General features: G+C 45.5%; 1 protein-coding gene across 2 annotated transcripts in view; it reads left to right on the plus strand.

Moving 5' to 3' along the window:
• shisa9a (shisa family member 9a) overlaps positions 1-25,037 on the plus strand; it is a 35,122-nt gene that overhangs the window by 2,712 nt on the left and 7,373 nt on the right. Inside the window, exon 3 of one of the 2 annotated variants that reach the window (XM_008436252.3) lies at positions 23,245-23,391. In XM_008436252.3, the coding sequence (XP_008434474.2) occupies positions 23,245-23,391 (147 nt within the window). Of the gene's footprint in view, positions 1-23,241; positions 23,392-25,037 lie in introns of both variants that reach the window. The other variant, XM_008436250.3, reaches the window with a different exon arrangement.

Consider the following 25,037-nt stretch of genomic DNA (forward strand, 5'->3'; position numbering starts at 1 on the left):
GGCCCTGGAGGTCCTGGAGGTCCTGGAGGTCCTGGAGGCCCGGCTTCCTGCACGCTTTAGTTCTCTCCCTGGTTTAACCCACCTGGATCCCATGATGCTCATTAGACGCCCAAGGAGAAAATCGACCTGCTGAAAACATTGTTTCTACCACCAGGGACAGAACTAGAACATGCAGGATGCCGGGGCTCCAGCCCCCCCAGGCCCCCCCAGGACCCACTTAGGGCAGCCCTGCTCCAGACGAGCCGAACCAACGCGCCGTTCGGCTTCATGAATCTGTTCAGATGAAATGAAAGATTTCTGGACATTTTGAGGTTAAAGGCTTCAGATCATCAATGTTTAATCTCACAGAGATAAAGTGAAACTCGGCTCTGATTTAACCAAACCTGTAGAGACCTAAACAGAACCCGTCTGACAGCACGAAGTCGGCTCAACAGCAAAAATCTCAACAACTTCCAGAACGAATGAGGAATATTTTCCAACAAACAAAATTATTCTGCTAACATCACGAGGATCTTCAGCAGCGTTCTCTTACCAAATCTAATTTCTTTCTTCGATCCGGTTATGAGCTCAACATGACCTTCTGTGAGAACGGCTAGTGACCCCAAAATGACCCCAAAGCGACCTGCACAAGAAGAACAACGCAGCAGCGCTGAGGCAGTAAAGATGGCCGCCGTCTCTGGATGGGGCGACACAGGAAGGATTTACTGATTCTGCTGCTGAATTATGTTGGATAAAATGCAACATTCAGAACCGGCAGCAACACAATGCATTGTTCCATCATCATCATCGGGTCCTGAAGCAGCAGTCCCAGAGCATCACTCTACCACCTCCATGCCAGGATGTTCTGGTTCTGAAACCTTCCTTCCTAAAAGGTTCATCTTTGTCTCTTCAGCCGACAGAATATTTTCCTGGAGGTTTTGAAAAAATCCAGATGTTTTCGGTCAATCTGAGGCGGGTCGCTGTGGTTCTGTTGGATCAGTCCCATGGCGGCCATTTTGTCCAGCAGTGTGTGTGTGTGTGTGTGTGTGTGTCACATATTTACACACGTCAGGCTTTCTCCATTTAAAGTGATAAACAGGAAGTAAACATCCTGACCTCATTTCGTCGCCTCTGGTAGAAACGAAACGACCTCACAGGAAACATTTAGTCCAAGTTTTATCGTCTCAGACTGACAGAGAAATCCAACATTTTACTTATTCAATGAGAAAAAACATTACTAACTTTTGTGACATTAATCCCCAACAATTCTAAGAAAAATAAAAAAGATTTCTGTCAAACTCTCAGTTTCCTGGTTGCAGCTAAGATTTATAACAAATGTTCTCAGATTAAAGGTCAGAATGAGATTTAGTTCCTGTAGCAAAAGATCTTTGCCGAGGCGCCGATACTTTAGGAACCCAGAGATGAAGATCGGCTCAGTTCAGGAATATTTATTTATCCCAAACAGAAAATAAACTCAGACAGTTGATGGTGACGCTCCAGTAGCAGTCAGTGCTGCAGCCAGTCCGAAGAGGCCTCTGACTGAAGACTGCTGCTGTATGACATGCTAACAGCTAAACATCCACACAGTAGAGACGTTTCATAGCAACATGTTCTGGATTCAACTAATCCGATCAGAACCAATCAATTAATCAGGACGATCAGAACCAGCGTAGCAGAGCAGCGTTAGCGTACCTGTAGCTTCTGCTCCTCTTGTCTCTCTAAACCGTTTCCTCCATCATGGCGGCCAAAGCTCATTCAGACCAACGGCGACCCTTTGACCCTCTGATGTGAAACCAGAGCCTGAATAAAAGCCCGACAATCCGGCGTCTCTTTCACATCCAGCATCAAAGCGGACAGAGACGTGAGACATGGAGTCACGTCTCCATGGCAACGTCCAGCCCACCGGCGGCCATCGTTGTTAGAAAAGGCTTGTGGTCGTCCGTTTCTGTGTCAAACTGGTTTCAAAGCTTTTTCTGTCTGATTGATGTGAGATCCTGAGGCGTCTGAGGAGAATCCAGGAAACGAACAGAGGAAGCATCACAGTCTCATATTCCCCTCATAATGAAACCAATAAGCTCAAATCTGTGAAGTGCTGCTGAGGAAGCGTCTTCCAGCTCAGTAATGTCCTGTAATTGTCACTTAAGGCGTCGCATTAAGAGGCGGGCAGCGATAAACACACACACTCGGTACACACCTGGCAGGACTGATTACCTCCACAATCTGTTCACATCAGAGAGAAACACTTAAAGCTGCTGGAACTTTTAGAAAACATCAGTTTACATATTTATTAAAACTGTCAGCATTTGTGATGATATGAGACTGAAAATCTGTGAAAAGATTCAAGGTCCTCTGATTCGTCCCAGCGCTGACTAGAAACAGCCAATCAGAGCCAGGAGGCGGGACTTAGTGCTGTCCAGTGTCGCTCATTCTGTCTGACCGCCAGCGCAGCGCTGCAAAAATACGCTTTAGAAATGAGGAGGAAAGGGTTTCACCTTCTTCTCTGAAAGGAGCACAAGATTTGCTTCCTGGATTCTTTTTATGTGGTTTTCTGGTTGACCTGGTTCTATTGGGTCCAAACCAACCTGTTCCCCTCCTGGCCTGTGGGGGCGCTGCACCAAGAACCACTGAAGGAAACGACACAAAAACCTCTGAAGACACTGAGAGCAACTTCCTGCTTCACCAGATGGAAACAAGATGGAGGATTTTAGCGGTTGGAGGATTTCTCTTTAGGCTAAAGACCAGGAGCCATTTCTGCTGCTAGCGCTAGGCTAACATGTTAGCTTTGGCTGCCCTGCACTGTAGTCCACTTCCTGCTGTTAGAGCGGTCTCCGATCCGCTGGGCGTTCATATTCAAACCAAACCAGAGTTCACTGGTGCGGTGTGAAAACATGGTTCTGATGGTGCTGAATAAAAAAGCAGGCCACACTTTTCAGATTCTGATCTGTGAAAAAGCTTCAGTTTTGAACCTGAAACTTTTACTGGTCTGTTACATAAAAACCCAACAAAACTCATCGGTTTGGGGCGTTTCATGTAAACATGGAGACGTTTCCAGTCTCCAGCTGTGATCACAGGAAGTCCCGCCCCTCAGGAATATTAATCACTGGGTTTCCAGCAGGAAGCCGCGTCCCGCTGCTGACAGCTCATTATGTCCGTGTCTGAGCGCCGAACCGCCGGAGCGAATATTACAGCCATCCATCTTGGGTTCTGGTTTCTCCCGGCCGGCCGGTCGGCCTTTGGATGAGCCGCTGCTCATCACCGCCGCTTTCTAATTAACTGCAACACCAACTTCTCCAAATCATCGATTCAGACTAATGAGCCGAGCCTCTCTGCTAGTATATTTCCGCTGCTTGACTTCAATCTGAAAGTTTTAATTAATAATCCTGACGATTATCGGCGCGTCCTGCAGCAAACATCCGTCTGAACGATCCCGGGTTTCCAGCTCCGACAGACATGATCACAATCTCACATGATCACAATCTGCTGCGTTTCTGGCGCATTTCTCACTTCATCCTTCAGAACAGCGAAGTGAACCTGACTGTAAATGCAGACTGACTTTTAAACAAATAAACTGTTAAAATTCAACGATTAGATCAATTATATAAACAACTGGTTTATATAAAAACCACATCTCATAAAAACATCTCATAAAAACAAGATTGAAAATTCAGATTTCGGTTTTTATGATTTAAAAACAAAACAAAAGTAAAACATCTAAATGTTTGTTATGAACCTTTATTATTGTTTGAGATTCAGTCTTTGTAAGTTTGTCTATAATGTGATTATTTTTACTTGAGGGGACAGAGAGAGAGCAGACCGCTCAGCAGCATGAAAACAACCAGAGAAATTAAATTAATGAGTTAAATGTTTAGCTCTGAATTAGCTGAAAATGTAGCTAACACACTAAACATTGTGCTCTAAGCTAGGACAACATGCAGCTAGCTGAGCTAAATATTTAGCTAATGTGTACTTGTCAATAAGAGGAAGTGGACTATCAAAATAAAAGCTGGGTGTTGATGGCTCCTACATGCTGTTAAAACGGCTCAGCTTGTTTTAATGTCGGACCAGAAGAGAGGAAACGATGATGAAGATGATGAAGAGGAGACACGAAGCGATTTGGAAGACCCGGCTTTTATTTTGGAGGTACAGCAGGTGAATTAGCATGTTGCTGCAGTAATAGCTGCTGGTGTTTGGCGTCTCGTTTCCATGGTGACGGTAATTAGAGGGCGTTGTGTGTGCAGAGTGTTTTTAAAATGGAGGATCGTTTCCCTCCACTCGGCCTCCGCTGAGAGTCGACATGCTGCGTTCGGGGCCCATTCCCGTTAAACAGAGCGGCTCTGTTCCAGGGCCATGCGGCCCGGGGGCGGCCTGCGGCGCCGCGGCTTGGCGGCTGACGCCAGAATCCTCCTGCTCCCTGCTTACAGCTTTTACAAACAAACACCAACAGTTGCTCCCCCTGGGGCAGAGTGAGCCCCACCTGTTTCTCTCTCCTCTGCCTGCAGGCCTCAGTATGGCCTGGCTCTCTCCCTCTCTCTCTCTCTCTCTCCCTCTCTCTCTCTCTCCCTCTCTCTCTCTCTCTCTCTCTCTCTCTCCCTCCCTCGCTCGCCCGTGCACATGGACACACACACAGAGACAGAAGCAGCTCCTGCAGCAGCTCCTGCCGGTGCTGGCCCAGGAAGGAGGACATGTGGCCGGGGACACGCCCCACGAGGCGCCGCCAGCAGGCTCCGCCCCCTGCCTGAGCCCTGAGGCCGGGGCTGATCGCCCGGAACCGGACTGGTGCCGATCACCCAAACCCGGACTGGAGCCGATCACCCAAACCCGGACTGGAGCCGATCACCCAAACCCGGACTGGAGCCGATCGCCCGAAACCGGACTGGAGCCGATCCCCCGAACCCGACTGCAGCGGATCACCAGGAACCGACTGGAGCCGGTCCCCCGAAAAAATGGAGCGGGTCGCCCGGAACCGGACTGGAGCCGATCACCCAAACCCGGACTGGAGCCGATCACCCGGAACCGGACTGGAGCCGATCACCCAAACCCGGACTGGAGCCGATCACCCGGAACCGGACTGGAGCCGATCGCCCAAACCCGACTGCAGCGGATCACCAGGAACCGGACTGGAGCCGATCACCCAAACCCGGACTGGAGCCGATCACCCGGAACCGGACTGGAGCCGATCCCCCGAACCCGACTGGAGCCGATCCCCCGAAAAAATGGAGCGGGTCGCCAGGAACCGGACTGGAGCCGATCCCCCGAACCCTACTGGAACCGGTCCCCCGAAAAAATGGAGCGGGTCGCCAGGAGCCGATCCCCCGAACCCGACTGCAGCGGATCACCAGGAACCGACTGGAGCTGATCCCCCGAAAAAATGGAGCGGGTCGCCAGGAACCGGACTGGAGCCGATCCCCCGAAAAAATGGAGCGGGTCGCCAGGAACCGGACTGGAGCCGATCCCCCGAACCCGACTGGAACCGGTCCCCCGAAAAAATGGAGCGGGTCGCTAGGAACCCGACTGGAGCGGATCTCCCAAACCCGGACTGGAGCCAATCGCTTTAAACACATTTAAATGTGTTTTTCTAGAAAATTTTAGATTAATCTCCAAATTTAAAAACAAAAAAAATTCTACCAAATGTTTAACTTTTGGAGTTCATAGATTTCCGAGATTTTTCCAGAAAATTTCCCAGATTAATCTCAAAATGTCCGTGTTTTTAGCAGGATTTACTCCTGACTTCCTGTATGTTTAACGCCAATAAGACGTCTTGTGTTAAAATGTTCTGACAAAATGTTCTGATGAAATCTTGATCTCATCACTATGAACTATTATTTCTGCTCAAACACTAAAATCTCTTTGTAGTCGTTAGCAACCAGCTAATAATTAGCTGCTAACAAGCTAAGCGCTAGTTCAGTTTATTTGTTGGTAGCATGTTGCTCTTTAAACTCCTTTTTTTCTTTATCAGGAGAAATTGAAACATCCGAGAGGAAAAATCTGTTAAATACTCAGAGATGAGAGAAGCTGCAGAGCGTTAATGATTAAATATTCACGCTCCTGATGCATTGTGGGACGTTCAGGTAGGAATCTCGTTCAGCTGGAGCGCTTCGGATGAAGTCCGGGTTGAATCCGGTCCGGTTCTCGTCTGGATTAGCATCTCAAAGTGTTTTCATGAGGCAGCAGCTCCTTCATCCTGCTGCCTTTCATCTGCGCCCGGATATTTTTGGATCTTATTGGATTTCATCTTGCAGTACCTGAGTCATTTGGTCCGGCTGCATGTTGGGATCGATTTTAATCCTCTTCTGCCTCCGTCCTGCTTCACTTCCTGCAGCGTCTCACATCCACAGCTAACGCTAGAAACCATGTAGCCGCTGGTCCACTAGCTTTGTCAGTTAGCTTTATGTTAATTAGCTTATTAATATGAAGCTAACTAGCTTCATGTTAATTAGCTTATTAATATGAAGCTAACTAGCTTCATGTTAATTAGCTTATTAATATGAAGCTAACTAGCTTCATGTTAATTAGCTTATTAATATGAAGCTAACTAGCTTCATGTATGAAGTAACGACCCAGCATGTCTATCTGCTCCAGCCCGTTGGTACCGGTCCAGTCAGACAGAACCAGCATTCACACGTTTTCTCTGGCGGTTCGTTTATTTTCACACAAACTTCCAGAACTGAACCAGAACTCATCTGTTGATTGGTCAGAGTATTTCCTGGTTTTAATAAAATCATTTATTGATACCAGGGAACATTTTTTCTCATAAATACAACAAATGAAAACAGTTTTTTTTCTGCAGCGTAGAAACCAGAAGAGTCACTTCTGGAGATTCATCTCAGAAACTTTCTAAAAAAAATACTTGAACATTCCCGAATTTGAAAAGTTGGGACAATTTTGACCTTTTTTTTTTTAGACTGTTTTTATATTTCCACCGTTCGGAGGAACAGAAAGGTTCTGATCCAATGGGCCGGCGGTGCCGTCCGGCTTCACTTGGTGTTTCTGCTGTTTTCCCATTTTTACTACTTTCCCTGTTCAGTGTGCAAATAAAGGCCAGTTTGTTCCTGACCGGCTCTCAGCTGCTGGTCCTAATGAAGGGTTTTACCTCCTGATTGGGTCGGAGCGATCAGTTCTTCTCCTGATTGGGTCGGAGCGATCAGTTCTTCTCCTGATTGGGTCGGAGCGATCAGTTCTTCTCCTGATTGGGTCGGAGCGATCAGTTCTTCTCCTGATTGGGTCGGAGCGATTGTGACGGTGCGGCGAGAGGTTGGCGAATGAGTTAGCAGCGGTGGTTAGCCACTCTAACCCAAAACAGCAGGACGCACTTTTGAAGTATTCCACGCTTTCAATTTATTTAACTTCGTCCACATACAGCCAGATCTCCACGGTACTAAGCATTATATTTCCATACATGAGAAAAGTGACGTTAGTTTACCGCTCTGCACCTCATCATCACCTATGTTCTCTTCTACAACAAAATGGAAGACTAGTTCTTCTTCTGTACAATAGTGCAACAACAAAGGAAATAGGCGCCCCCTTGAGGCGATACCTACTCATCTCTAGGAACCAAACAGCATAATGACTGTTACACGGTCAGATCTGGACTGTTTCTCTGCTGTAATCACCGGCAGCGCGGCGCCACGTCGGAGCGTTTGGCTTTTCTTTGCTGCTGATTCTTCAGTCTTGATGTTTCTGCTTCCTGTCAGACTGATTAGTTTCCCAAACGACAGTCGGTTCCGAATGCAAACGATGCCCTGAGAACCAACACCAGAACTTTAACAGATGAAGAAAAGGCTCGTGGTGAGAAGTTCTGGCCTCAATTTGGATCAGAAAAATAAAAATACCAAAACTTAAAGGGCCAGTGTCATTGAAAAAGTTATAAACACCCAACCTCCTGCAGTTTGCTTTGATTCTTTCATGTCTGAGAAATCCTTTAATCTCCATGGTAACCACTCAGCTGTGAAACGCCTGGGTGGACGTAGCCCCGCCTTCCCAGTCGCAGCTCCTCCAGACTAGCCAGCAGCAATTAGCAAACAGCAGCTGAGCTCATTATAGGAGCTGCTGGTAAAAACATTAAAGGGTTAATAGAGGAGCCATGTTGGGATGACTTCCTGGGGGCGGAGCCTCTGAAAGAGCAGCAGTTCTTAAAGAGACAGGGACCCAATATGAAGATGTTAAATCAGGAGCATTTCTTTTATCTTATGTTTGATATGTGTAACATTTTTATATCAACTTATGAAAACATTTAAGTCTGTCGCAATAAATCTATTAATCTCAAGAAATTAAAAAGAGCTGAATTATTTCCATTTGCATTATTTATCATTTTTCTCTTTCTACTAAAAACTTTGATAAAAGTTTTTATTCTGCTGTTTTGGTTTCAACTAGGCTTTTTTTGAAGGACAGTTTTGTTTAGAGATTCATAGTTTATTTTATTTGTTGTTTTGTTGATTTAAAATGTCTTCCATCCAGTTCAAGTGTTAAATGTTGATTAGGATTTAAAGCTTATTGATATCTGAGAATATGTTCCTGCATTATTATGTCATTATTACCGTTTTATTACTACAAATTGGTCTCAAAGCAATTATATTACTGCTTATCGGAATAACTTCAATTATATTACTGATTATCGGAATAACTTCAATTATATTACTGCTTATCGGAATAACTTCAATTATATTACTGATTATCGGAATAACTTCAATTATATTACTGATTATCGGAATAACTTCAGTTATATTACTGCTTATTGGAATAACTTCAGTTATATTACTGTTTATTGGAATAACTTCAGTTATATTACTGCTTATCGGAATAACTTCAGTTATATTACTGTTTATTGGAATAACTTCAATTATATTACTGCTTATCGGAATAACTTCCTGGATGGTTTATTGTCCAGAAACATTTGCTATTGAAACAGATCAAGAAAAACAGTTGATTGTTCTAGAAAATGGCCTGGAAAACAGAGCACTGCCCCTTTAAGACAAACTAATCACTTCACTCTGGGTTACCTCTGGGGTCGCGTCATGGCAGCATGGGGCGCCGATAACGGGATTTACATATGACCCACTTCTACCCTCGGCGGCGCCGCCGCCGCGCCGCATCATCAGGCAGATGGAGGATCTTCTCTGCGCTCGCCGGCTCCCTCTCACTCCCCTCACTGCCAAACGCTTAGCGCTGCAGAGAGGAGACGGAGTGCTTTGCTGGAACGTTCTCCTGATTTGGGCTCACATGGAAATCAGAGAGCAGAGGTGTTAATGTGAGGAGGAGCGCAGCTTCATCACAGCGTGCAGCATCCGCTAGCGGAGCACCTCATGCACCTGCTGGACGGTCTGAATGTTTCTCAGCTCCAGAGCTTCTTCCTCTCACTTCCATCCCAAATCGCTCCGGTTTTCATGAACCCGGAGCGATTTGGGATGCATCAATAACATCCCAGTTTATTTTAGAGTTTCTAATAATAAAGGTCTGTTTTTACTCCTTATTTAACCTTTTTAAAGGTTTAACAATATTCCCGTCATGAACAAGATGAGATTTTAAATTCAGCAAATCAATTAACTTTTTGTTGTCAGAAACAAAAAGTTATATTTTATACAATAATCCAACATTTATTATTATAAAATATTTTTATATATCCCTAAAAATGCAATCTTTATTGGCTGTTGATAAGAGTGTAAAATGATAAAAATCTAATCTGTACTGGCGACTGAACTGAATAATAAAACATGAAATCATCTGTTTTCTGGGTGAATCCAGTTTGGCTGCATCAGGAAACTGGACTGAGTTACGATTACAGTCCTGCTGACCTTTGACCCCTGGGCCGTAGCGCATCATGCAGCTCTTACTCACCATCTGTGTTGTTAAAACTATATTCTGCCCTTTTCCAGTTAACCAACACTGTTACACACAAAGACGGAAATCAAAACAGAAATCACAGCAGTCTGTTTAAAGCAAACATGATTTGGGGGATGGATTACTATGAGACGCCGTTTCTAAAGTTAGTTAAAAATTAACAATAATTTGGGTCATTTAGCCTGTAGAAAGGGGAAATATGGGAGTTCATTTTCAAGGAAAAATGTTCACCATTTTATTTATTAATTTATCCAGTTTCACTTTTTCAAATCAGTCACATGATCAACAACCTGCAGAAACACAAAGACGACGACAGGAAGTAGCTGGAGGATAATGGCTGATTTTAATGACTAATAAACAAACAAACTACTTTATGTGTGATTTTAATTTTGTTTTTTATTTAATGAAAATAAATTCATAAATTGTGTTTTTTCAACATTAATAGAATATTAACAGGATAATGAGCACATTTGTAATGGAAACGCAGCTAAAAATACACCAGCAGGAGTTTATATCCAAATTCTCAGCTTTTATTTTGATATTTTATTTCCGCTTATCTGCAAGGTAATTTGCATATTAGCTACATATTTAGCTTTCAGCTATCCAATTTAGTTCACAAACTAAATGTTAAAATTCAAACCAAATATATATTAAGCTTGAAACTGAATGAATGAATGAATATGACACTATGAGTATGACAGCAGCGCTCTGTTTACGGCAGTAAAACTAGCCGCCGCGTCTCTGGATGGATTTTTCAGTTGTTGAGTCGACAACATGGCGACCAGATCAGAGCCAGACAGAGGAGGAGACCCAGAAAATAAAGTTCATTAAAAAAAAAAAGAGGAGACCCAGAAAGAGACGAAGACCGGAAGAGGCGCGCTGATGCTAAGCTAGCGCTAGCCTAACTAAGCTAACGAGCCATTACTGCCCCGAAAAAACCTTGAGAAACACTAAGAGTTCCCAAAACGCAACGAGCAGCAACAGAAAATGTGTTTTAACGTGTTTATGTGTTACAATATCCAGGTAACGTCTCTGGACAGATAAAAGAGCAGAAATAAAGAGCGTCTCAAACCCACCAGCTACACAGAGCGAAACAGCAACAACAGGAAATGACGCAATGCATCCTGCCCAATCACAGCCACAGTACCACGTCAAACCGGTTTGGATGTGATGCGTTCACTGACTCGGACTTCATTCATCACTTCTTCTTTAGAATTTTCAGACATATTTTAAAACCCAGATTGACTGTCTGCTTTCTTCTGCTGCATAATTATGACGTCGACGACGTAAAAGTTGGATAAAATAAGAATTAAATGACGATAGAGAAAACAGATGTTGCAGTGTTTGGTCTGGAAAATCCACTGTTGGCTCCTTATTCCCACTGATGAAATGTGATGAAATATCAGCGACTTTGGTCGCGTCTCCTACTGTAAACTCCTCGCTTGTAAACAAACTACCCAGCGCTGATGTTCCTCAGTATTCCTTTGGCATTTTGGAGATGGAATAAACAAAAAAGCTCCTTTCGCTCCTGATCATATCTTCAGGCACTAAGCAGTGCTTTATTCTGACCAGAGAATAGTTTTTGTTTCGTTCATTATACAGATTTCACCGCCAGCGTTTGTCCGAAACTAATATGGCCGCGGCGCATGCGCAGTTCGCTGATCTAACTTTAGAGTTTTGATATTTGCGATCAGGGTCACGCTAAGAAAATAAAAAATGAATAACTTACGAGAATAAAGTCAAGATTTTTACCTTATCCTGGTAATATTAAGTCTTCATTCTCATATTTATTATTATTTTTAGTTTTTCGTGGCGTCGTGATAAGAAATGAATCAGGGTTTTCATGTAAAACGCAGTTCCACCAGACCTGAGCATTTTACATTGGTTAGTCCAGAATAAAGTGACGCTGAGTTTCTCTGTGCTGCTCCACACAGACCACAGGGAAAAACCCTCAGGATGGTCTGACAGCTGGTTAGGAAGCTGAACAAGTAAACACACACTGGAGGCAGCGGGGTGTTTGGGAGCATGTGCTGATATCAGGCGGACATGAGGCAGAAGCGTCAGCCTGGCCTTTCGCTCTCTGCTAACCGAAACCACTTCCAGGAGGAAAGCAGACACTCAGATTTCCCCCGAGAGAAACAGGAGGAAAGTTTCACTCTAAAAATGGAGGAAAGCCATTTCCTCCTGGATGAACCGCCGACTTCCTGCAGGACAGACAGACATGGCAGCGATGGAGCGGCGATGGATGTCTGGACAGGACCTGATGTCTGGAAGGTCAACAGGTCATGTCTGAGGAGGAGGAGGAGGATGAAGAGTGTGTGGAGAAACCCAGAAAAACCAACAATCAGCAGAAAAGTTATTATTTTATTCATTAATCAGTTTATATGAAACAAACATTAAATATTGATCTGCAGAATAAATAACAGGATCAGAGAACAAATGAAAGAAACAACAAAATAAGAAAGTACACATGAAAACACAATCAGGAAAACAGAAAATAACCCAAAGATGTCACAACGAAAACGGTGAAATAGTTACGAGGGTTAGAATAAACTTCATTTCCTCTGGGCACTTATTGTCTGATTTGCATTATTATTTTCCTCTCCTCTAATATTCCTTGATTATCCAGGGTCCCTGATATTCTGAATAAATAAATAACAGAATGTGGCAGAGCAGAGAGCAAATAATAAAATAAAGGGCCTTTCAGTGAATTTCTCAGGTTAAATTAAACCTTTTATCTGGATCCAGCAGACTTTGTTCTGATTCTCCTGCTTCCGGCGGGTCGGAGGTCAGAGGTCAGAGGAGGTAACGGCTCATTTGGCTGTGACGCTTTAACCTGCCAGCACCCAGCCGGCTTTAAGGACGGCGTCCAGGCTGGAGGTCAGAGGATCATCTTAAAGCCTGACCTCCAGGCTGAAGGTCAGAGGATCATCTTAAAGCCTGACCTCCAGGCTGAAGGTCAGAGGATCATCTTAAAGCCTGACCTCCAGGGTGAAGGTCAGAGGATCATCTTAAAGCCTGACCTCCAGGCTGAAGGTCAGAGGATCATCTTAAAGCCTGACCTCCAGGCTGAAGGTCAGAGGATCATCTTAAAGCCTGACCTCCAGGCTGAAGGTCAGAGGATCATCTTAAAGCCTGACCTCCAGGGTGAAGGTCAGAGGATCATCTTAAAGCCTGACCTCCAGGCTGAAGGTCAGAGGATCATCTTAATCAGTTTCTAACATGAAGGTTCCACCAACACAGCAACTAACTGTTAGAGATTTTAATGCATTGAAATCTGTGTAATCAATAATCAATAATTAATGCGTTAGAGTCTCAGCCCAGTTAAAAACTGGAGCCGTTTTCTGAACGATGAGGAAACTTTGGCCAGACTTTGTCTCCATGGTTCTGTTTGAATCTGAACCCAAACGAAGAGCAAATCCTGAGACAAACAAACCAAAAACCCAACATCAAACCCTCAATTCTGCCCACAGTTTCATCTGCGCCGCCCTCAGCTGACTCAGGGTCAGCCGAGTAGGTCAAAGTTCACCGGCTGCTTCCTGCAGGAAGAATCAAATCAAGTTTCCTGTTTTCAAAATAATCATCTTAGAGGAAGTGAAACAGAAACAGAGGCTGTTTGACAAATAATCCGTCCGCAGCAGAAGGTTGTCAGGAAAACGACGATGCTGCCGCCAGCGCATCGCCATGGCGATGAATGACTCTCAGCCAATCAGACGCCTGGTTCTGTTCAGATGTTTGGAAGAATGATGCAAGAATCCTTAAAAAAAAGTTGATGTTTATGATCTTTATGAGGTAAGCAGGAGAATTTCTGGGGCTAACGGAGATCTTCAAAAGTTTTCCAAATAAAAAACTGAAAGGTGCGGCATGCTTTTGAGCCAGAACCACCTTCTGGTGGAGAACATGTTTATTCATTATTCTTTGTGAAGCTCAAACTCTCAGATTGGATGGAGAATGTCTGAACTTTCAATTGTTGGATTTGGATCTGAACTTGGACTAGGCCATTCTAACTCATGTATTTAAAACAAACATTTTGAGGTCAAGATGGCGACAGTTTCCCTCTATTCCCTCTATTTATACTGAGATTAAATGGACTCAATTTATTTATTAGGAGTCTTTTGGAGGTTATTTGTGTTTTATTTGTTCCTATCCAAGTTAAATGTGCATGCCACACTTTTTAGTTTTCTTAAGCTCCTTCAGTTTCTGCCTGCTGCTCTCATCTCACCTGAAGCTGATCTGATGCAGTGATGAGCAGAGGAACCGCCGAGGGGAAACCGAGTGACTGATTGGGCAGTGGACAGAAAATCTTAAAAGTGCGGTGTTCATCTTTATTCAGCTGCTCGTAGCATTCACACCTCACCAACTGGACCAGACTTTGACTAGACAAGCGGATCGGAGTCACTTTATTACAGAGCTGTAATAAAGTGAAGCTCCTCATGGGACGCAGCTGATGGTTTGTGGAGCGGCGTGGCCCAGCGCCAGGAGGCGGTTCCTCCTTCAGCAGCCACCAAAACATTCAGCGGCCGGCGATAACGACACGCTGGATCCTGAGTTTAACGTCGTTCCTCCTGGGAATCACTCAGAGAATCGCGATCCGGCGCAGGTTTCCCTCTAGCACGGCTCCCTGCCAAACAGGAGCGCTACGCACTAATGAGAGAAGACAAAGCTGGCAGCAGATGGCGATGATAATGAGATGAAGGTTGTCTGGAAAACGTGCCCAGGATCCGCCTCACTGCGCTGGAGCCGAACTGTAATCCTGGAGGATTCTGGGTAAAAACAACCTGCTGCCGATGCCAGACACTCGTAACTAAACGACATTCCTGCCTTCACTGATCACTGGCTGTGGATTCGTTCATCCTAAAGGTTGAATATTAAAAACCTTCATAAAAAATCCTGAAACTTAAAGAAACTCAGGAAAATCTTTGGATTTTCTCAGATTTTTTTCAGTAAAATGAAAGTTTTTCCTGAAGCCAAAGAGAGGAAGAGCTTCAGAGTCTGGAGGAGGGAAGATGGAGGACAGGAAGGAGAAACGTTCTCCTTCCTGTCTGTGACACAGGCGACGCTCTGCCAGCAGCAGGCTCTGCTGTGTGGAAACTCGTTCAGCTTCAGTTTCATCATCCTGTCCAACTTTCCTCAGTCCAGTCTGGATTCAACAATCGGTTCATTTCTGATCACTGGGAGGAGAAGATTTGTTTTTATCTCTTATTTCGCTTCATGAAATGAAACCTGATTTATTTCAGCCTGAAGACGTGTCAGAGATCTGCCAGGACAGCTTCTAGATTTAACGTTCTGGAGTGACGAGGATGTGAAACGTTACTGAGCATCTGGTCCAAACGCCTCACCAGCAGGCGGCGCTGTTGCTCCACTGGGCGGATCACCAGGAAGAGGAAGAGGAACCAATCAGTCCCTGGGAGAGAGTGTCACCGTTGTGACCCCGTTGCTAGGTCAACCTCACCTAGCAACGGGGTCATCCTCACCTAGCAACGGGGTCAACCTCACCTAGCAACGGGGTCAACCTCACCTAGCAACGGGGTCATCCTCACCTAGCAACGGGGTCAACCTCACCTAGCAACGGGGTCAACCTCACATAGCAACGGGGTCATCCTCACCTAGCAACGAGGTCAACCTCACCTAGCAACGGGGTCAACCTCACCTAGCAACGGGGTCAACCTCACATAGCAACGAGGTCAACCTCACCTAGCAACGGGGTCAACCTCCTAGCAACGGGGTCAACCTCACCTAGCAACGGGGTCAACCTCACCTAGCAACGGGGTCATCCTCACCTAGCAACGGGGTCAACCTCACCTAGCAACGGGGTCATCCTCACCTAGCAACGGGGTCAACCTCACCTAGCAACGGGGTCAACCTCTCCTAGCAACGGGGTCAACCTCTCCTAGCAACAGGGTCAACCTCTCCTAGCAACGGGGTCAACCTCACCTAGCAACGGGGTCAACCTCTCCTAGCAACGGGGTCAACGTCTCCTAGCAACGGGGTCAACGTCCCCTAGCAACGGGGTCAACCATTCCTCCTCAGTAAGTTGGAGGTTCTGTTCCTTCCGGGTCAGAGAACCAGAACCTCCAACCCGTCCAGGTCTTTGTCAGGCAGCCAGTTATTCATTTTTCTAACGGATGCAGACGATAACAGAGTTCACCTTCACACTGCACAGATAGTCAACGACAGACCCGTCACTCCAACAATATTTCTGGATCTTCTGAATAAAAATGCTTTATTTCTTTAGTTTAAACTTCTAATGTTTTCCAGTGATGATCAAATGTGATGAATTTGGGGTAAAGATGCTAAAACCTGAACAGATCCGGTCCAGGAAGAAAGCAGCTTATTTCTCGTCTTCTTTCCGTTTCCTGGTGTTGGTTTATTTTAAGGTCGTTCTCTGCAGGCTCTGAGTTTCCACTCATTTCCTCAGTCGGGTTTTCTTCTTCTGCTGCTGCTGCCGGCTCACCTGAGCTACCTGTCCAGCTCGTTAAGCAGAACTTTAATCCTCACTCTGTCTGCTTCCCTCCTGTGGAAATGATGCAACAGGTTCTGAATGCAGCTCAGAACCTGCAGAGAGTTGAAGAGGGAATGAGGAAGAGCTGACATGTTGAGTCAGACTGGATCAGAACTCATCCTGTCGCTGTTTCAGGAACCAGAACCGGTCGGGTCTGACTCAATATCCATGTAATCAGACACATTTTATCTTAATCCTCAAAATAAAAGCTACGTTTCCAAACAGTTTGTGAAGAAGTTTCTGAGAGGAAACTCAGACTTCAGGCGCTGCAGAATGAATAAATGAATGAAAAATAATAACCAGGATTTTAACGAGTTTCAGTTTATTCAATCATTCAATGATTCCACCGTGAAATAAAAAAACAACATAAATAACATAAACTCAAGAATAAGAGTCATAATTTCAACTTTCAGTCATAATTATGAATTTTCTCTTGTTACAATTTGTCATAATGACTTTAAAACGACTTCCTTTTGGCTATGAGTGAATTTACATGTTAGCTCAATATTTAAACACTTGGTTTGTAAAATACATGTTTAGGTTTCTAGCTGCAGTTTTGCTAAATAAACCAAGTAGATATGGCAGAAACTACATCATTTTTGCACCAAAGCTTCTCTGCCCCCCCCTGGCCCCCCCTGGCCCCCCCTCTGCCTCCAGCGCCTCTGCCACCAACAACTCAAACGGGATTTTACGCCCCGCTGGCGGCTGCAGCCCGGAGCTCAGCGGCCGCATGGCGGGCCTCCGCGGGCTGGCTGGGGGAGATAGGAGCTGCAGGGTCAGACTGGCTCACACAAAACCTGCTCAGCATCTCAGTGTGACTAAACACGGCGGGAGAGACTCCTAATAGCTGGAGAATGAGCTCATTAACAGTCTCCACGGAGGCTGCAGACACGCTGCAGCCTCTCCGGTGCTGCTGCTGCTGCTGCTGCTGCTGCTGCTGCTTCCACATCAGGACCCAAACAGCAGCGGTTCTGTTTGCTGCTCAGTTTCTCTGTTTTCTCCGGGTTTCACTGTTTGTGTCAACATTGACTCCATCGTTCAGCCGTGACTCATAAAACGCTGTTTTGTTTGTTTTTACCAGAGCAAAGCAGGTGTTTCAATGAACCGGAGCTGTTTTATCTTTCACGAGGACAGAGTGAAGACCCGAACCGAACCGAACCGAGCCGAACCGGACCGGGCCCAGAGAGCAGCAGGCAGCTCCACTCAGGTTGCATAACAATGACTTGTTGAGCTCAGAACCGCCAGCCTGCGTGTTAATATGTGGGCGCCGGTGATGCGGGACAATGCGAACCCGCCGAGCGGAGAGAGCGCTGTTGCCATGACGAGGGATGGAGAGGAAGAGGCTCTGCTGCTGCAGGAGGAGGAAGAGGAGCACAAACTGGGAATAACGGATGAGTCAGGACTGGTTCTGTACGGCCAGAACCATTCGGGTCGGGCTTCATGCTGCAGGTCCCCCAGCTGTCTGTCTGCCTGCTACCTGCTGGCTCATCATCACACATAATGTGATCCCAGCATTGAAGCTCCACGCTCAGCAGATCCATGTAAACTTGCTCTTCGGCGCTGACGCGAACCTCACGCTCCGCCGTGAATCTCAGCCCAAACCAACACGAACCTTCTCCCTACCGGACCATAAGCCGCTCCGGCGCTTTGTTCTGGGTGGAAATGCGCCGCTTCCCGCTGCGGCTAATTGAACGGACCAGCGATGATTCAGCCTGGAGCAAATGTACAGAAACACTTCTGCAAAGAGAGAAAACCGGGCTGTTTCGTTTCGTGACTCAGTTCCATCTGATCAGACTCACAGAGGACTAATGTAATAAAATCACAACGACCTGTTGAACGTCACCGAGACGAAGCGCCATTTGTAAAGCTACGTCACAAATGAACAGCAACCATTTATTAACACGGTCAGAAAATAAAAGAGTTACCACGTTATTCACTTATACATGTCAGTTTAAAACGTAATATTTTAGTTTTAGTATATTAGTTTAAGTATTTAGCTTAGAGCTAACTAAAATATTTAGCTAGCTCAGTGCTAAACATTTAGCCTGGAACTAAACAGCCTGTTAGCTAACTGATGGAGCTTTTAGTGAAGTCAGATATTTAGCTATCTCAGAGATAAATAATTGAACAATTAGCTTGGAGCTAAATAGCTAGCTTATTAACTACATATTTATCTAACTATTTAGCTAGCCCAGAACTAAATTATTACTTTGGAGCTAAATAACTAACTTGCTAACTAAATATTTGTCGAGCTAAACATTTAGCTAGCTTAGAGCTAAATATTGGTAAACTAGATGTATAATATGCTTTTAGCTGAAACTGGATCTAAGTAAATAAATGATGTTGAGTTTTATTTCTACCCTCTGAACAGCAGTTGTCCATCGTGTTTCTGCCGCGGACACCCTGCTGCACCAACACACTCTGATTGAAATAAATGGGGATCCTGTGATCCCCTCCCATTGTCAGAGTGAAAGCCCTTTACAGGATTACTGAACATCTCAGTACAGGATTACATCCGCGCTCAACAATGAGTATTTTAAATAGCTTCTGAACGCCGCAGAGCAGAGAGTTTTCCATACGCGACATTGTTGAACGCCGCTATCTGTGAAATAATTTATATTTTTTTGCAGATGAGTCTGTGGGAGAACAGAGGCTCAGGACGTAGAGCAGCGTTTGTAGAACAGAGAAATCATTTATTCAGCTGCTTCACGTCTCGTTTTGCTTGTTGCAAATCTGGAAACAGCTTCTGCAGCTGCTAGAAGGTCCACTGAGGAACCGACTTATTGTGGCTCTGAAGGCTCAGGTCAAAGGTCAGAGGTCATCACTACTCCCAGGTTTCGGGCTGATCCCTGGATCGCTAGATCTATAGTTATAGATCTATAACTCTAGATCTATAGCTATATATCTATAACTATAGATCTATAACTCTAGGTCTATAACTCTAGATCGTTCCTCTTCAGTTTTGTTTCTGTTCAGCTGGACAAAGTTTTGTTTCATCCACACATTGATCCGTTCTCAGCATCAGCTCAGTGACTGAATGGGGTCAAAGGTCACCTGGTGACATCGAGCTGTGTATCATCTGCATCGTCATGGTAACTGATCTGATTTCCTGTTATTACCTGAGTCAGAGGGAGCATATAAATATTGAAGGGTCCCAGGATGGAGCCTTGGGGTTCCCCACATGTGACCTCTGACCTCTCTGATGAGAAGTTTCCTATTGAAACAGAGATATCCCAGTTCTTTATGTCGGAGGGACTCTCTGGTCCAGTTGAGTTCTGGACCAGAGAGTCCGACCCAACTCTCCAGTCGGTCCAGTAACATGTCATGATCGACTCTGAGGTGAACCAGAACCAGAACCAGAACCAGTGCTGTGGTAAATGTGATCAGTTACTGTTATATCCTGTCCTGATGGTTAATTGTCTCCAGTGTTGTTAGTTATTTCAGCCTTTCAGGAGCAGCGAGCTGCAGATGCTTCAGATGCTGTAGATGCTGCAGATGATGCAGATGCTTCAGATGCTGTAGATGCTGCAGATGCTGCAGATGATGCAGATGCTGCAGATGCTGCAGATGCTGCAGATGCTGCAGATGCTGCAGATGATGCAGAAGCTGCAGATGCTGCAGATGCTGCAGATGATGCAGAAGCTGCAGATGCTGCAGATGATGCAGATGCTGCAGATGCTGCAGATGCTGCAGATGCTTCAGATGCTGCAGATGATGCAGATGCTGCAGATGCTGCAGATGCTGCAGATGCTGCAGATGCTGCAGATGCTGCAGATGCTGCAGATGCTGCAGATGCTGCAGATGCTGCAGATGCTGCAGATGCTGCAGATGCTGCAGATGCTGCAGATGCTGCAGATGATGCAGAAGCTGCAGATGCTGCAGATGCTGCAGATGATGCAGATGCTGCAGATGCTGCAGATGCTGCAGATGCTGCAGATGATGCAGAAGCTGCAGATGCTGCAGATGCTGCAGAAGCTGCAGATCTGCTGCAGATGCTGCAGATGCTGCAGAAGCTGCAGAAGCTGCAGATGCTGCAGATGCTGCAGAAGCTGCAGATCTGCTGCAGATGATGCAGATGCTGCAGATGATGCAGAAGCTGCAGATGCTGCAGATGCTGCAGAAGCTGCAGATCTGCTGCAGATGCTGCAGATGCTGCAGAAGCTGCAGAAGCTGCAGATGCTGCAGATGCTGCAGAAGCTGCAGATCTGCTGCAGATGATGCAGATGCTGCAGCTCTCAGATTATCGTAGTTATTGAGAAAAACCAGCTGATCAACATTTACAGTAAACAAGCTTCATCTCTTATGTCCCAGCAGTGGCAGCAGGAAGTGATGAATCTGTTATTTGTCTGTAAAAGTGTTGTAGAAATAGTTTGTCCAGGTGAGATCTGTCTTGCTGCTGACGCGTCCCGGTTTGTTTCAGCTGGAGTCGGATGTTTTTCAGAACTCGGGTTTCTGGTTCTGCATTTCAATCCTTCCTCATTTAAATTCTCCAAACTGCATCAGGCGAGGGGCTCAGATTCATCTCCCCTCGTTTTGGTCTCTTGTTATCCGTTGAGTGATGTCAGTAATTCTGAGCAGATGATCGTCTCCTCCTGGGAGGCGGACGCTGTTTGCTCCGTTGTTCTCCGGCATCCACAGCGAAGGGAAGCTGATCTCCGCAGAGCGGCTGAAGCGCATCATCGTGACAATCTGTCCCTTCGGATCAAACCTCCAGCAGCTGCAGCAAAGTTCCAGGTTCTGCTGGATCCTCATCAGAACAGCTCGGAGATAATCTGGAGGGATTAAAGTACAGATTATTGTGAGGTTCATCACAGCAGTAACTCAGTTAAACAGAATATTTACACCAGAGTTCGGCACTGACCCGGCCACCTGCTGCAGTTGCCGTAGCAACAGGCTTTGTAAACATGCCGGAGACCTTCAGTCCTTTACAGGCAGGGTGCAGCAACATGTGGGGGAGGGGTGGAGCTGAATCACTCAGCCACAACGTCTGGCGTCACAAACCAACTTAAATGTTTCAGATCAAACTTTAAACCTTTTGGCACAAAAAGCATTGTTGAGCACGGTGGAGGATCTGTGATGCTGCGGGCCTTTCTCATGGCATCATGTTGAGAAGTAATGAATTACGCCCAACTTATTCCCAAAAATGTAAACTTAATTCATCCGAGATCATTTCTTCATTTGGCCTCCTGGCTGATCTGAGAGCAGAGGAACTTCTTTTAGTCGCCCATCTGTTCCTTTTCCTCTGGGGAATTCATTTAATGCGACACGTTGCTCTTCAAAATGACAAAGACAAGCGAACATGTGATTCAATAAAACCAACGTGTTTATCTCATAATTCAGGAAATGGCAAAACACAGTTTCAGACAAACAAAGATGTCACTTCCTGCGACCCACAGGAAGTCCCGCCTTCGTAAAACTCGGTCGGTAAAAGAGATTTTAAAAGTGAAACAAATATAAAATCTGAAAATATCTAATGTAAGAAAGTAAAACTAAATACATGTGAAAATAAAAAAGAATAAAATAAAAACTGAAAAATGTTAAAACTTTAAAAACGTAAAATCTGGGGACCATCTGAAAACATAGATCTGCATTAACAGATTCAACTGCTGTAAATTACTGATTTTCATTAAAGGTTTTTCAAAGTTTCGTTTTTGAAATGCATTTTTTCCTAATTTAAATTTCTGAAACTTGATATTTGTGATATTTTGGGCCGAATCTTTGGGTCGATCAGGATTCATTAAATAACCCGTTTCATTCCATGGCACCAGTTGGGATCTGGCTATGGAAGCTTTTCCTCCAGGTTTCCTCTCTGTGGGTGTTTGGTGCGACTGGAGCTGCTGCCAGGGATAATTGTTTAATTAGCGCAGAAACAACCTGCGTTTGTGTCGCCGCTTCTTCAGATCCCTGGAGATCTCAGCTCCACTCTGCAGAGAGAAAACTCAGAATCTGGAGAGAGAAACAGATTCTCCTCTGATCAAACATCCAAACCTCCAAACCTCCAAACCTTCAAACCTTCAAACCTCCAAACCTCCAAACCTTCAAACCTTATTCTGAAGGAGGCCATGTTGTAGCTCATCAGGTCCATGAAATCTTTACATTTTACCAAAATTAAGCTTTTATTTCACAAAATTACATCAAAGTTTTGTAAATGCTAACCTGGTGCTAACCTGATGTTAACCTGATGTTAACCTGATGCTAACCTGATGCTAACCTGATGTTAACCTGATGTTAACCTGATGTTAACCTGATGCTAACCTGGTGCTAACCTGATGTTAACCTGATGTTAACCTGATGTTAACCTGATGCTAACCTGGTGCTAACCTGGTGCTAACCTGATGTTAACCTGATGCTAACCTGGTGCTAACCTGATGTTAACCTGATGTTAACCTGATGTTAACCTGATGCTAACCTGGTGCTAACCTGGTGCTAACCTGATGTTAACCTGATGCTAACCTGGTGCTAACCTGATGTTAACCTGATGTTAACCTGATGTTAACCTGATGCTAACCTGGTGCTAACTTGATGCTAACCTGATGTTAACCTGATGCTAACCTGGTGCTAACCTGATGTTAACCTGATGCTAACCTGATGCTTACCTGGTGATAACCTGATGCTAACCTGATGCTAACCTGATGTTAACCTGATGCTAACCTGGTGCTAACCTGATGTTAACAGATGATAACCTGATGTTAACCTGATGCTAACCTGATGTTAACCTGATGCTAACCTGATGCTAACCTGATGTTAACCTGGTGCTAACCTGATGTTAACCTGATGCTAACCTGATGTTAACCTGGTGCTAACCTAGTGCTAACCTGATGTTAACCTGATGATAACCTGTTGTTAACAGATGGTAACCTGATGTTAACCTGATGTTAACAGATGGTAACCTGATGCTAACCTGGTGCTGTCCTGTGTTTGTCCAGAAGGCGGCCAGCTGAACAACAACGTGGCGGCCAGCTCCAGCGTTGGCCCGCAGCACCCCTACCCGGCGCTCAGCCAGCTGGCTCAGGCCTACGAACAGCAGCAGCAGCAGAACGCCGACCTGAACAAGTACGCCTCCCTGAAGGCCGTAGGTGAGTGGCAGCTTCAGCCATTGGCACGTCAAACGCAGCAGGCGGCTCCGGTCCGAGCAGGAGCGGCTGTACTGAGACAGGACAGCATCACAATTAGGCTTTTATTGATTTGTTTTCCTTCCAGTAGATTTTATTGAAGGTTTTATGACCTGAACACAAAGGGCAGCCAGTCTGCGACTCTTCTGCTGGAGTCTGACATGTTATTGACTGCGCCGCATGCCTGAGCGCGCTGGAAGACACAAACCGCCGCCTGCAGACAGCCTGGCGCACGATGAGGCGGCTGCCATCTGAAATTCACCCACATTTACAAACCAGCATCTTCCCAGACGACTCCAATCATTCAGTTTGTGTTTGTGTGACAGGTAATCCGCCTCCAGCTGCTGTTTAGTCCAGTTTCCGCTCATTACCAGCAACCGCATCTCTGCATGAAGGGAGAGGCGGTTTGGACGCCTGACTGCATAAACTGATGAGTAACGGCATCAATTCATACAGCAGCAGAGAGGAAAATCACTTAAGATCAGGGTGTCCAAACTGCGGCCCAGGGGCCATTTGTGGCCCATACACTGGTTTTGTGCGGCCCCAAATATTATTCAAGAACGATACAAATTTGGTTTTTCAGAACAGAAAAAATTGTAATCAGGGTAAAATTATTCCCAACATAATTTCCATACAACGGAAAAATGTAAGTATAATACAAAATATTTGCTGTTTTATAAGCAAACTTTAATATAATAAGTAGAAACACATTCATCCAACAACTTCGACTGAAAAGCTGAAATCAGCTTTTATCTTGATTATTAAACTTATTATTAAAAGAGATTCAAACCAACCAAACACTTGGACCAACCTGTTCCCCTCCTGGCCTGTGGGGGCGCTGCACCAAGAACCACTGAAGGAAACGACACAAAAACCTCTGAAGACACTGAGAGCAACTTCCTGCTTCACCAGATGGAAACAAGATGGAGGATTTTAGCGGTTGGAGGATTTCTCTTTAGGCTAAAGACCAGGAGCCATTTCTGCTGCTAGCGCTAAGCTAGCATGTTAGCTTTGGTTGGATATACCCAGAATGCCCTGCGCTGTAGTGCACTTCCTGCTGTTGGAGCGGTCTCTGGTCCACTTGGCGTTCACATTCAAACCGAACCCAGACCGAGGTTTGAATGACCTGAGGTCAGAGGTCGATTAGCGTTCACACCTGACCAAGCGGACTTTATAGAAAAGTGGACCGGAGTCGGGTTAAAGCGGACCGGAGTCGGGTTAAAGCGGACCAGAGTCGGGTTAAAGCGGACCAGAGTCGGGTTAAAGCGGACCAGAGTCGGGTTAAAGGGGACTGGAGTCGGGTTAAAGCGGACCGGAGTCGGGTTAAAGCGGACCGGAGTCGGGTTAAAGCGGACCGGAGTCGGGTTAAAGCGGACCGGAGTCGGGTTAAAGCGGACCGGAGTCGGGTTAAAGCGGACCAGAGTCGGGTTAAAGCGGACCAGAGTCGGTTAAAGGGGACTGGAGTCGGGTTAAAGCGGACCGGAGTCGGGTTAAAGCGGACTGAACTGGCTGGTGGCATGTTCATAATTCCCTGAAGGTTGGATGGTGAGTTGGCAGACGGTCTCTCGTATTTTCAGATCATTTTGTTCGGTGAAAACCACCAGAGAACA

The sequence above is a fragment of the Poecilia reticulata genome, chromosome 19 (assembly GCF_904066995.2).
Source record: "Poecilia reticulata chromosome 19, P_reticulata-male-v2, whole genome shotgun sequence".
Classification (NCBI taxonomy): Eukaryota; Metazoa; Chordata; class Actinopteri; order Cyprinodontiformes; family Poeciliidae; genus Poecilia; species Poecilia reticulata.